Source organism: Polypterus senegalus, chromosome 3 (assembly GCF_016835505.1).
Source record: "Polypterus senegalus isolate Bchr_013 chromosome 3, ASM1683550v1, whole genome shotgun sequence".
In the NCBI taxonomy this organism is placed as follows: Eukaryota; Metazoa; Chordata; class Cladistia; order Polypteriformes; family Polypteridae; genus Polypterus; species Polypterus senegalus.
Genome location: NC_053156.1, coordinates 233,203,204 through 233,215,694, shown reverse-complemented (window position 1 = coordinate 233,215,694; position 12,491 = coordinate 233,203,204). Strand labels below are relative to the sequence as shown.

General features: G+C 36.2%; 1 protein-coding gene across 1 annotated transcript in view; it reads right to left on the bottom strand.

Annotated features, from left to right (window-relative positions):
- Positions 1-320: 320 nt before the first annotated feature.
- The window catches only part of LOC120525980 (solute carrier family 22 member 3-like), a 61,933-nt gene continuing 49,762 nt past the window's right edge, over positions 321-12,491 (bottom strand). Inside the window, exons 9-11 of the mRNA XM_039748759.1 lie at positions 8,996-9,108; positions 1,128-1,227; positions 321-385 (exon numbers count right to left, since the gene is read on the bottom strand). Coding sequence (XP_039604693.1) covers positions 328-385; positions 1,128-1,227; positions 8,996-9,108 — 271 coding nt within the window. The 3' untranslated portion in view covers positions 321-327. The remainder of the gene's footprint in view (positions 386-1,127; positions 1,228-8,995; positions 9,109-12,491) is intronic.

Genomic DNA, 12,491 nt, shown 5'->3' with positions numbered 1-12,491 from the left:
TAGATATCAGTGTGTATGTATAGTATCAGTATAGTAAAGTATAGTATCTGTAGCAATATAACAGTAAGTAAGCCTGATGCTATAGATGTTACGATACATTCATACGATCTATATCTGTGGCGAATATACACTTGCGCCTCAGGCACATTGGATGACTGCTCTTGTGAAGAAAGCTTATCATCTGTATTTCGGCTGCAAAATTGGTGATCAAGACAAGGAATGGGCACCTCACATTTGTGTGCTGTCAGTCTGAGAGCCTGGCTCAGAGGTATTTGAAAGGCTAAATCAAAGCCCATTTAAAAATGTGAGTTTTTTGTTTCTTCCCAGTTAAAGGTAAGTTGAACAAGATCTGGAATTGCTTTTTTCAGTTTTGGTGTGCTGCTTACTGCAAAAGAAACAAAGAAAGAAACAGAAATGAACAGACATATATAGGTTATGTATATGGCACACTACTTTAAAATTCTGTCTGATTTATAGACAACAAATAATCTGTTAATGATCATATATTTTTAAACCAAGCTCTCTCTCTCTCTCTCTCTCTCTCTCTCTCTCTGATAATAGTTTGAAAATATAGAGCATATATATATATATATATACATAATGCGATTGAATTATAAAAAACTATTAACTGCTTATGTTAACACGAGATACAAGGAGTACACTAAATAGTACCAATAATATGCAGGCTATTCTGATCAAAAGCTGAATTGTTTGTATAATACATTTGCAATAATATCTTACAATAATTAAAAAACTAAAATTTAATAAAAAGCAAGTATTTGGTGCCTTAGAAAACAAAGCTGTTGGATCTGTGTTTAAGCTACAGACAGCACCTCTGACTTTCTTTCATCACCTTACTCCCTGTTCATCAATTTCACTTGTGTCTTCTCTTTCAATCCCCATCACATACTTCTGTACTTTCCTCCCTCCCACCAGTACTTGTCTCTTTTTTTGGTTCTTTTCATGATACACCTGCCCTCAATGATTCCCTTCCTCACCTACTTAATGTCCTAAATTCTCTTCTTCCTTGTACATTTGGAAATACATTTCATTTATTTAAGCAACTAAAGGAATCCTTTTCTTTTATGACTGAATTAACTCCCACCAATGTCCCACTTCTCATTTACCGTTCTAAAGCTTCTAGGTCCTCCAAGGTTTCTGGTAAATCGATGCCTCTTGTTTCAGGTAACAGCAAAATCAGTCCACCATTAAGTAAAGCAAAAACAGCTAGAAAAAAAGGAATTGTAATGATTTTCATATTTCACTTCATAACAAATATGGTAAGGAAGCACTTGTTCTTTACTAGGACCTATGAAGAGGTGGGAAGAGGAGTCTAAATCATGAAGTAAAAGCAGTAACAAAGTTTCTGATCAAAAAAATACTAATATATTCAAGTTACTTTAAATTAAATTATAATTTAACTCCGGTTTCCTCCCACAGTCCAAAGACATGCAGGTTAGGTGCATTGACGATCCTAAATTGTCCCTAGTTTGTATGGTGTGTGTGCCCTGAGGTGGGCTGGCGCCCTGCTCGGGGTTTGTTCCTGTCTTGCGCCCTGTGTTGGTGGGGATTGGCTGCAGCAGACCCCCATGACCCTGTATTAGGATATAACGGGTTGGATAATGGATGGATAGATAATTTGATAATACCACAACAATAAAAATATTAGGATTTTCAACATTTCCAACTAAACATACCATGCTCTTTTTTCAAAAAGAGTGATTAAATGCAAAAATAAGAGTTTGAAAGTAGTTTTAAGCACAATACAAACTGCTAATAAATAATTTTAGAAGGGTTATTTGAGTGTAGACTAAGCAAAATTTTACAAGCTGTCTTTAACATACAGCCCTCTTCAAATGGTAATTTAAGCAAGTGATAAGCTAGCTATTGCACACTGATGAGCACACTAAGAAATTCAGTGGTTTTATTTTTTACTGTATCATTCTAGCTCAGTGGGTCTCAATGTTTTGGACCACATACCTCCTTTAACCAATATACAGCGATAAAGTACCAACCAACAAGCTAGCATTTCACACAAGCCGCAGAAAATGTCAGTGATAAACACAAGAATGAGCATACACACACACCTCCACAAATTACAGTCTAGCATCATAACAAGTCAAAAAGACTCATGTAAACTGATTTCTTTACCCACAAATAGAAACACTTCTGCAACAAGATGATATTTCAGGCCATATAAAAATGGGATAATTGCACATGGAAGTTTACTCATAGCCACAAACATACACATAAATCATAATCTTACTGGTGACTTACCATTTCAGTGCGAAGGGTGAGTCTTACATAGTCTTGAAATGTCTGGGACAAAGCCAGTAAGGTTCAAACTCAGATCTGACTCAGCCACTATTCTACAGCTGAGAAGCCTTTCTCACAAATGTAGCTAGTAGCAAGAGCTATTAAAATGCTTTGCATTTAGAATGTCAACAGTGACAGTCAGTACAGTTCTGCCATGAAAGTCTCATCTGATGATACTCTGCACAACCTTTCCCGATCAGCACATTATGAGAGCTGTTCTTTCAATGGCAAGAGATGCTTAACAGTCATATCGGTCATTCCCCAAAGTAGAAAGTGCAGAGATTGACATTGAAGTTTAGTTCTTAGAATATAGTGATGCCCATCAATAACCATCTGACTTTAGTTTGAAGCAAAAGCTGTCCATTTCATTCATAGCATGCTAAACTATCCTGACCTCACTGGTTGGACCTTGATAAAATTCAAAGCTTTAACAGCAGATTCTACTATATACTTTAAATCCTTGCACATTTTCTAGACAGCCAAATGCTTGAAGTACAAATGTGTTCTTCATTTTCTGCATTTAGAAAACTTTGATTAACATTTAAAGGTATTTTTTACCATAGCTTTACATGCTGAACTTTATTTTTTAATGTCCTATTAATTGACCCTTTGTTCTGTTGGACTTTGAGTACATGAGGCATAATAGCACAGGAGCTATAAGGGCAAATGCCACTTAAAGGCTGCAGCTACTTTTAGCTAATGTGACAATTGTTCAATAACAAGTATAATAATTAACAGCAAAATAAAGAAACTGGGAAATACGGTTACAGCCCACTTAATTAATTGTTGAGTGCAACTAAAAGCAAAAGTTGTTTGAGATGGAAACCTGCTGACATAGAGGAAGGGGCCCAGAACTGAACTTAAGAACCACAGAGTCAGATGGTGAACTGCCGTTTCCTTTGTCTTCTGCCTCTCATTGTTATCTGGCCAATGGCTATTGGTTAAGCAAATAAGAAAATTCTGAAGTATATATATATATATATATATATATATATATATATATATATATATATATATATATATATATATATATCTCATGAGTATGCATTTTGATTACGAGTGTCGCATCAGAAGCATCCACATAGTTCAATTAAGGGAAACACAACGGCAGCAGCGACCGGGGAGGCATTGTCATTAACAGAGCCTGTCTTCTCTCACCTGCAGACAAGTGGACAAGTCCAACGATGAGTGCTGACGTCACCTCCAGCTTTGCCCCAGCATTCCTGCCTCTTCCTCCCTGTGGGCTGATTAAAGAACAATGTCGCAGAAAATCCGCGCTCATTTCTGGACTAAAGGCAGAAAGGAATGGAGATTTTTAGCCTGACAGAGGGGATGAAAGACGTCTCATCCATGATGATTTTTAATATTTATGTTCTTTTCATTTATTTGTGCATTGAAAGGGTCCCCAATCCTTTGACATCTCCTTCTGTCATTTCCTTTTACAAAGTCAATGAAACTTACATGTTTTAATGGTTGGTAACTATTTTATGAGTGCTGTAGTAATAGTATTGATATTCCTGCTTACAGCAGTTTTGCAGAGGCCAGTTGTGCAACAAAATTTGCAAACGACAGCTTTGTAGAAGTGGCACCGTGAGCAGGAGAAAAAAAAAACATAACTTTGGATGGAATCCATATGTTAAAGTATACGTTTTGGTGCACTAGTAACATACATACATGTTCAATTATTACAAAAATTAGTGTAACGCTGGGGGCATTCTTTGAACCAGTTCTTGGGTTTTAAGCAGCAAAATGGTTTAGTTTAGAGGTATTTTTGTCATTTGCTACCAATTAAATCTAATGCTAATTTGTTTTTGTAACAGTGGTTCTAAAGTGAACCTAACTGTTCCTAAAATTCTGAGGAAATGCACAAGTATGCATACATTTAGTGAAGGAGTAAGAAGCCCATTTAAGCTGATGCATAAACTCTTTTTTTATTTTAAACACCTCAGCTACATAATATACATTAAACTGCCATGTTGGTAGTGTGACTATTCAATAAATATTTCTGAATTTTTAACCAGAGATATATTTGAACCACGCTTGTAAATTTCATGTTCATGACAAATAATTTTAAAAACACTCATATCACCTGCAAGTTCTACAGACTAGGAACTAGCTGTAATAAATAACAGTATACACAATAGTGCAAATAATAGTAGCTGGCAACACCTTGAAAACTTTACTTATTTAGCCTTTTACAACTAGCAATGGTGCTTAGCAAAACTAGTGAGTTAGGGATATTGCATGTCCAATCTTGATACTGCAATGTTCTAGGGTACAGAAGAGCAATGGATCAGCATTCACACAGCATTATCTGTTGATGGCCCCCTAAAATCACCTGAGCCTCCTTGGATGCACTCCTGGTGCTGCCGCTCTGTCTCATGCTGTTCTTGCATTGAGACTTCACCATTGGTTCTAATTCAACTCACCCTCTTCTTCTTCATCCATTGCCTATTTGGATTCTCTTTTTGTATCTGCTGACATGGTTTCAAAGCCAACATCTCTGCACAAGCTCCTTTTATGGGCAACTTTTCCCCATGGCTCTGCCCCCTTGTTAAAAATTCCTTGTTAATTCTTTTAATGATAATTGCAAGGCCATTCGTGATAAGGTTGCCCATTATAAAATGAGTCACCGTTCTGCAGTTTCTCCCATGCCTTGGCTTAACAATCTTACTCGTGGTCTTCGATGCTCCTGTCAGAAAGCAGAGCATCTATTGAAATCTACAGGTTCGGGTGTCCACTGTGAACATTTTAAAGAAATACTTTACTCTTATAATTAATCAATGAAAGAGGCTAGGTCTTCTTATTTTGCTAATCTCATAACTCGTAGTAAGAATAATCCCAAAGTATTATTCAATTCCATTAACAAAATTTTTACACTCTCTGCCCAGCATGTTTTGCTATTCTCAGATGATGACTGCAATACTTGTCTTAACAATTTTGTGAATAAGGTGATGGACTTGAGATCCAAAATATCCTTATGTTCCTCTCCATATTATGATGTCACTCAGTACCCAGAGTCTTTAACTTTGTTCTCTCAGGTTTCATTTAAATATCTATTTACAATAGTTGGCAAGATGAGACCTCCATCATTCCCTTTAGAGATGTTACCTCCTTCTGTTTTACTTGGGGCTAATTCCTTTACTAAGAAAAACTAACCTCAATACTAGCTCTGTGTGCAATTATCAGCCAATTTCAAAATTACAGTTTATTAGTAAAATATTAGAAAAGGTTTTTGAAATCCAATTTAAAACTCTTTTACACAATTTACAGATTTTTGAACCTTTAAAATCTGGTTTTTTGAAAGTAGCACTCCACTGAGACTGCTCTTTTCAAGGTTTATAATGATATCCTAATTCCTTCTTATGCAGGGAATTGTTCCGTACTTGTTTTACTCAACTATAGTGCTACCTTTGATACTGTGGATCATAACATTGTACTTAATAGGTTTAGACAGTTGGCTGGTATTTTTGGCTCTGCCTTAGACTGGTTTCCATCCTACTTATCAAATAGGAGCTTTTGTGTTAATACAAGTAAATTTTCATCTTACCCTGCTTCCCTAAACTGTGGGGTTCCCAAGGGCTAAATTCTTGGTCCATGGGTATTTTCATTTTACATCCTCCATTAACAGGGATCATTCAGTCTTTTAAAGACATCTCATCTCATGCTGATATTCAGCTATATACAGTATTTCTTTTAAGCCACACCAGCTTGATACGTTGTCTACCCTAGTTGATTGTGTTTCACAGATAAAACAGTGGCTCTTAAACAACTTACATTTAAATTCCAGCTAAATGGAAACCATGATTATGACTTCCCCTGACACTTATCCTAAGATTAAGGCACTTGAATCTTTCAGCAAGATTGCTAAATCCAGTGTTTGAAACCTTGAAGTTATATTTGATTCCTCTCTGAGTTTTAATTCGCATTTCATTTTATTTCATTTCATGTTTATGTATAGAGCACGTTTAAAACAACCAGAGTTGAACCCAAACTGCAGTACAGGCCATATACCAAGTAACACAATAAAATAAGAATTTAAATAAAAATAAATAAAACAAATGAATAAACTATGGCAGACACAAATTTTATAATCAGGCAAAGTACAAAACAAACTGAGCTAAAAACCAGGGAATAAAGTATATTTGGAGACAGGATTTAAAAACAGGCAATGAGGGGACCATCCTAACATTCAGGGATAAACCATTCCAAAGTTTTGGACCCAGGACAGAGAAAGCCCAGTCACCTCTCTATTTTAGCATAGATTTTTGAGCAGTCAAAAAAAAAAAACAGATCAGAAGACCTCAGATGACCTTGCTGGGGTATAAGGAATAACCAGGTTACTAAAATAGGTGGGAGTGAATCCCTGTATAGCTTTGAAGGTAAGCTTGGGAACCTTGAATTTTATCCTGAACTACTGGCAAAGCCAAAGAAGGGATGTGAGTATTGGGGTAATATGGTCACTTTCTTAGTGCCTGTTAGTAAATGTGCTGCTGTGTTCTGTACCAGCTGAAGGTGGGAAAAGGAATACAGGGTGTTACAGAGTGTTACATTAATCGGGCCAGGATGAGATAAAAGCTTTTTTAAAATCATCAAATGATAAAAAGGACTGTATGTCCTAATGTGGCCACTCTCTAAATGTCACAATCTGCCCTAAGCACCACCATAAAACAAGTGGGTGAGGAAATTCCAGCTCTGCATTTCCATCCTTTATATTTCATATTCTCGTGACACAACAATCTAGATAGTGGAATTGCTGATGTGCTATTGTTATTGGTGGTATCCTATTCTCATACTAAACAAGTCAACACAATTCCATACATTATCACTCCTAGAAATTCCAATATAATATCATTAAGGAGTACACTAATAGATCATGATGAGGATTCTAAACTCTCATTGCCTTAAAATTTCTATGTCACTTATCCCAGTAATGGTAAGTCTTGTAAGTTATAATTTCAGTCACTATTAGGGCTTGTTTATACTTCACTTTCAGAATGCATACGCGAACACATCATGGCTGCCACGCGTTCCCAGGGTTCATTTGAAGCGTCCTCAGAGCAGGTCCTCAGAAATTAACGCAACACGTGCGCGAGTTGCAGTACCAACAAAAAGATATTCTTGATCGTAATGACACGATACATTTTAAAAGTCTCACATGCCATCTTTTATGCTTTTTTTTATTTTTGCAACTTCACAACAGCAACATAATGTACAGTGCTGTATTTGAGCCACAGAGAAAAAAAATAAGGACATGGTGAAAAGGTGTATTTTGTGATTAAAGTGGAAATTTTGGCTTTAATCTCGAAATGTCCACTTTAACCTAGTAGTTTACTTTATCATTAAAGCAGACCATCGTAAACGTCATCCCAGTTTTTAATCGCTATGAGCTTCTGGGGCTTCCTCCTGACCTGACAGCAGTGGCAAGCAGCAATAGATCACTACACAGAACACATTAAATGTATGATATTCCAACTCTCTGCACAATTAGAATCTTTAGATTTATACTTGATATCACTTTCATGATAAAATGTATTAAAGTATGTATGTTACATTTTACAGATAAATCATTAATTTCGTTTAAATAATGAATACTGTTAATAATTACACACATGGGGGTGACGCGGTGGCGGAGGGGTAGCGCTGTTGTCTTGCAGGGAGTCAAGTCATTGGTGTTCCCTGCCTGTAGTTTGCATGTTTTCTTGCTGGGTTTCCATGGTGTGCTCTGGTTTCCTTCCAAGGATATGCAGATTTGGTGTCACTAAAATGATGCCAGTGTATGTGTGTGCTTTTATTCACCTTGTGATGAGTTGATGTCCCGCCCAGGGATTGTTTCTGCCTTGTGCCCAATGCTAGCTGGAATGGGCACTTCCCTGGTTTGATGGATTTAATCATTATATTTCCTTTTCAGAGATATTGCGGCAAGGTGTCATCGTAATTTAATGGGTGTTCCAGGCAAATCACAACACAGCAAAGCCAAACCTGTTCTCACCGTGATGATATCTTGCACTGCCACCTGGTGGATTCCTCCAGATTTACGTAAAGTACGCACGCAAGTATAAACAATACAACACCTGTGTAGAAGGAGCAGCCACTGGAGCATGCGTCACATGAAGTATAAACACGGCCTTACCATACAACCGCAGATAAACATAACAATATTATCATCATTTAACACATTTATGTAGTAACAATTTATTGAACTTGAATCCTATACAAAAGATGGGCAATGCTACAGTATGTTGGATATCGATCAAATGCTACAGCAGCAAATACAAGCAAATCAGAAGTTGTCTTTACACTATAGCCACATCCATGATACCATGGTTTTTCCTTCAAAAATTTGCCATTCAGGAGAAGAGTAAAACAATATTTATCAGGTAAAAAAAAATAAATCTGGCACAATTTACCCCAAATATTATATAAATAAAAACTATGTTTTCATTCATATGGTATGAACTTTATTAAGAACTTCATATATCAGTAAGCTCAGGCTGGTGGTTATTACAAGAATGGTGGGATACTGCTAATTTAAATATTAAGATAGCAGAAGCATCCTATTTCTTTTATGCCATTTAGCATTTTCTCAATGAAAGTTTTGATCAACTTGTGTAGTGTAAGTGTGCTAATGATGATCCATCTAGACCATTAGAAGTCTTAGCCAGCAGTATACACTCACCATAGAGAATAAGTGGTAGCTCCACCCAGATTGCAGCTAACCGATAGAGTAAAAGAGGTGCCACAATTCCCCCAATATCACAGAGACTTGAGCATATGGAAAGTCCAAGGTTTCTGAGAAGGAGACAATTAGAGAATATATTAAGAGCAGTAGACAATTCATTCCAGATAACTAACAGTGCTCCCGCATTACCATTTTATTTGATTTAAAACATTTTCTGTGTTCAGCATACAAAAATCTCATTCACAAACAAAGATGATACATTTTTCTTACCTAACAAAACTTGGTTTCTGGACTCGAAATACACATAAATACCTTGCAAGTAATATTTATGGCCCATGCCCAACTTCTATTTAAGGAGGCACTGTACACTGTCATATAGAAAACTGTCCTTTTCTCAAACCCTAGGCAGCCAATTTCTGTTCAGTACTATAATAGCATATACTTCAATTTTAATGACTTCTTTTAAGAGATATTTTATACATTTAGTATTTTTTAGGAATAGACCAGGGTCCTCATGTATAATGCTGTGCGTAGAATTCACACTAAAACATGGCACTCTGACAAAACTGGAAATGTGTATATGCTCAAAAAAATCCAGAGAGAAAGTGAGCAAGCTATATCTAATATATCCTTTTAATCCTTATAATGATGAGTGCCAACATAATAGGCTTCATGGCAATAACAACTGGGAAAATTGGAAATTAAGGTCAAAGCTGCCTCACTTTCAGTTAAAACTACAAAATGACATCAAAAATTCAGAATCAATGCCTCCATGATGGGACAGTTACCTTTGTGAGCTGGAATTTTAAAGGCCTGAATCATGAATTAAAGAGAAAGAAAGTATTCTCTCATCTAACAGGTCTAAACGCTAAAATAGTATTTTTATAGGAGACCCACTTATTAAGTAAGGATCAGGTCCGGCTGCACAAAGACTTGACTGGCCAAATGTTCCATTCCTGCTTTACAAAGAAATCTAGAGGTGTGGGAATTCTTATACATAGAACAGTCTCATTTGTAGTATCAGATGTAGTATCTGATCCTGAAGGGAGATATGTGATTGTCATAGGAAATTTATTTAACTGTAAAGTGATTTTAATAAATGTTTATGCACCCATTGTGGATGATAGGGAATTTATGCAAAATGTATTTGTATCCATTCCCAATGTGAACACTCATAAAACCATAACAGCTGTGGATTTTAATTGTGTTTTAAATCCAGACCTAGATAGGTCTCCTGTCACAGGGGGGATGACACCTGACACTGCAAAGACAATTACATAGTTTGTAACTGATCACAACCTATCAGACCCCTGGAGATTTCTAAACCCAAACTCAAGAGCATATTCCTTCTACTCACCAGTGCATCATTGCTACTGAAAAATTGATTATTTCTTTGTAGTTAACAATTTCCTGCCTACGATTAAATCTTGCAAGTACAACACTATTGTTATTTCCGACCATGCCCCTCTGATCTTGGAGCTAAAATCATTATGCCCACATACCCATCTCACAGATGGTGTCCTAACCCACTTTTATTAGCAGATGCCAAATGTACAGAATTTATATCAAAACAAATTAGTTTTTTTTTTCTAGAGACAAATACATCCTCAGATGTTTCTGCAGTAACACTCTACCCTGAAGGCCTTCTTAAAAGGATAGATTATCTCATATCATTGCCACAGAAATAAATTGGAAACCAAGAAGGTATCAGAGCTAACCAGCGAAATTACTAGAATAGATCAAGAACATGCCAAGTGTCCAAGTGAGGCTCTTCATAAGAAAAGGCAGGCTCTGCATTCAGAGCTCAACCTCTTGACAACTAAAGAAACTGAACAACTCATTTTTAAATCAAGACATCATTACTATGAACATGGAGAGAAATTTAATAAGTTCTTAGCTCAACAAATCCACAAGCAAGATGTTTGCAATGCAATCCCAAAAATCTCCGACACAACCAAAGACAAAATCATTGACCTTAAAAATATAATGCACACATTTAAAGACTACTACAATTTCTTATATTCTATTGAGTTTAAAGAAGACAAGACACAATCTAATGCATTTCTGGATGCATTACAGATACCACAAATGGATACTGTTAGTGCAGAGTAATTGGATAAACCTCTGGCACTATCAGAATTACTAGATGCTATAAAGTCACTTCAGAGTGGAAAAGCAGCAGGCCCCGATGGCTACCCTGTCAAATTTTACAAGAAATTCTCCACTCAGCTAGCTCCCCTTTTATTAGCAACATTCACAGATGCTAGAGACAATCAAATTCTACCTCAAACTTTTCGCCAAGCATTAATCTTTCCGAAACAAAATAAGGACTTATTACAATGTGCATCATACAGACCAATTTCACTTCTGAATAATGATGTTAAGATACTCTCCAGAGTCCTAGCTAGAAGGGTGGAGAAAGTGCTGCCTTCGGCAATATCACACGATCAAACTGGATTTATTAAAGGCTGACACTAAGCTTCCAATCTTCAACGTCTGTTTAATGTAATATATTCACCAGCAAAGTCAAACACCCCAGAGATATTATTATCCTTGAATGCAGAAAAAGCATTTGATATGATTGAATGGAACTACCTTTTTACTACATTGGAGAAATTTGAGTTTGGCCCGAACATTTGTGCATGGATCAAACTATTGTATACCAATCCAGAAAATTCAGTGTGTATTAACAACATTAATTTACACTACTTTAAACTAAAATGTCCCTTATCACCACTACTTTTTGCAATCATCATTGAGCCACTGGCAGTTCACTGTCAAAAAGCTTATGAGATAAAGGGGATTATCAGAGAAGGACTTCAACAGAAAAGTTCTCTATATGCAGATGATATGGTACTGTATATATCAGACCCACAAAATAATGTGTCTGCAGTCCTAACAGCACTAACAGAATTGCTAAAGATTTCTCGTCTCAAAATTAATTTGACTAAAAGTGTGCTCTTTCCAGTGAATTCTCAAGTACACAATATTAGATTGGACACCTTCCCTTTTATCATTGCAGATCAGCTTAAATACCTAGGGGTAAACATCACAAGTAAACATATAGCTCTTTATCAACAAAATTTTATCATCTGTGTGGAAAAAATTAAGCAAGACTTGCATAGATGGTCAATCCTTCATCTCACTTTAGCTGGAAGAATTAACATTGTTAAGATGAATATCCTTACTAAGCTTCTGTTTTTATTTCAAAATATTCCAATATTCATTAATAAATATTTTTTTAAGAAATTAGATTCAACCATAACCTCATTTATTTGGAATTCAAAACATCCACATATCCAAAGAGCGACCCTACAAAGACCTAAAGCAGAAAGTGGCTTGGCTCTACCTAACTTTCAGTTTTATTACTGGGCAGCAAACAGAAGCTATAAAAACCTGGCCATGGACACAAATAGATGAACATACACAGACTTGGTCCGCAATAGAAGTAAAATCCCGCAGTACTTCTTTATATTCCTTACTTTGTGCCCCA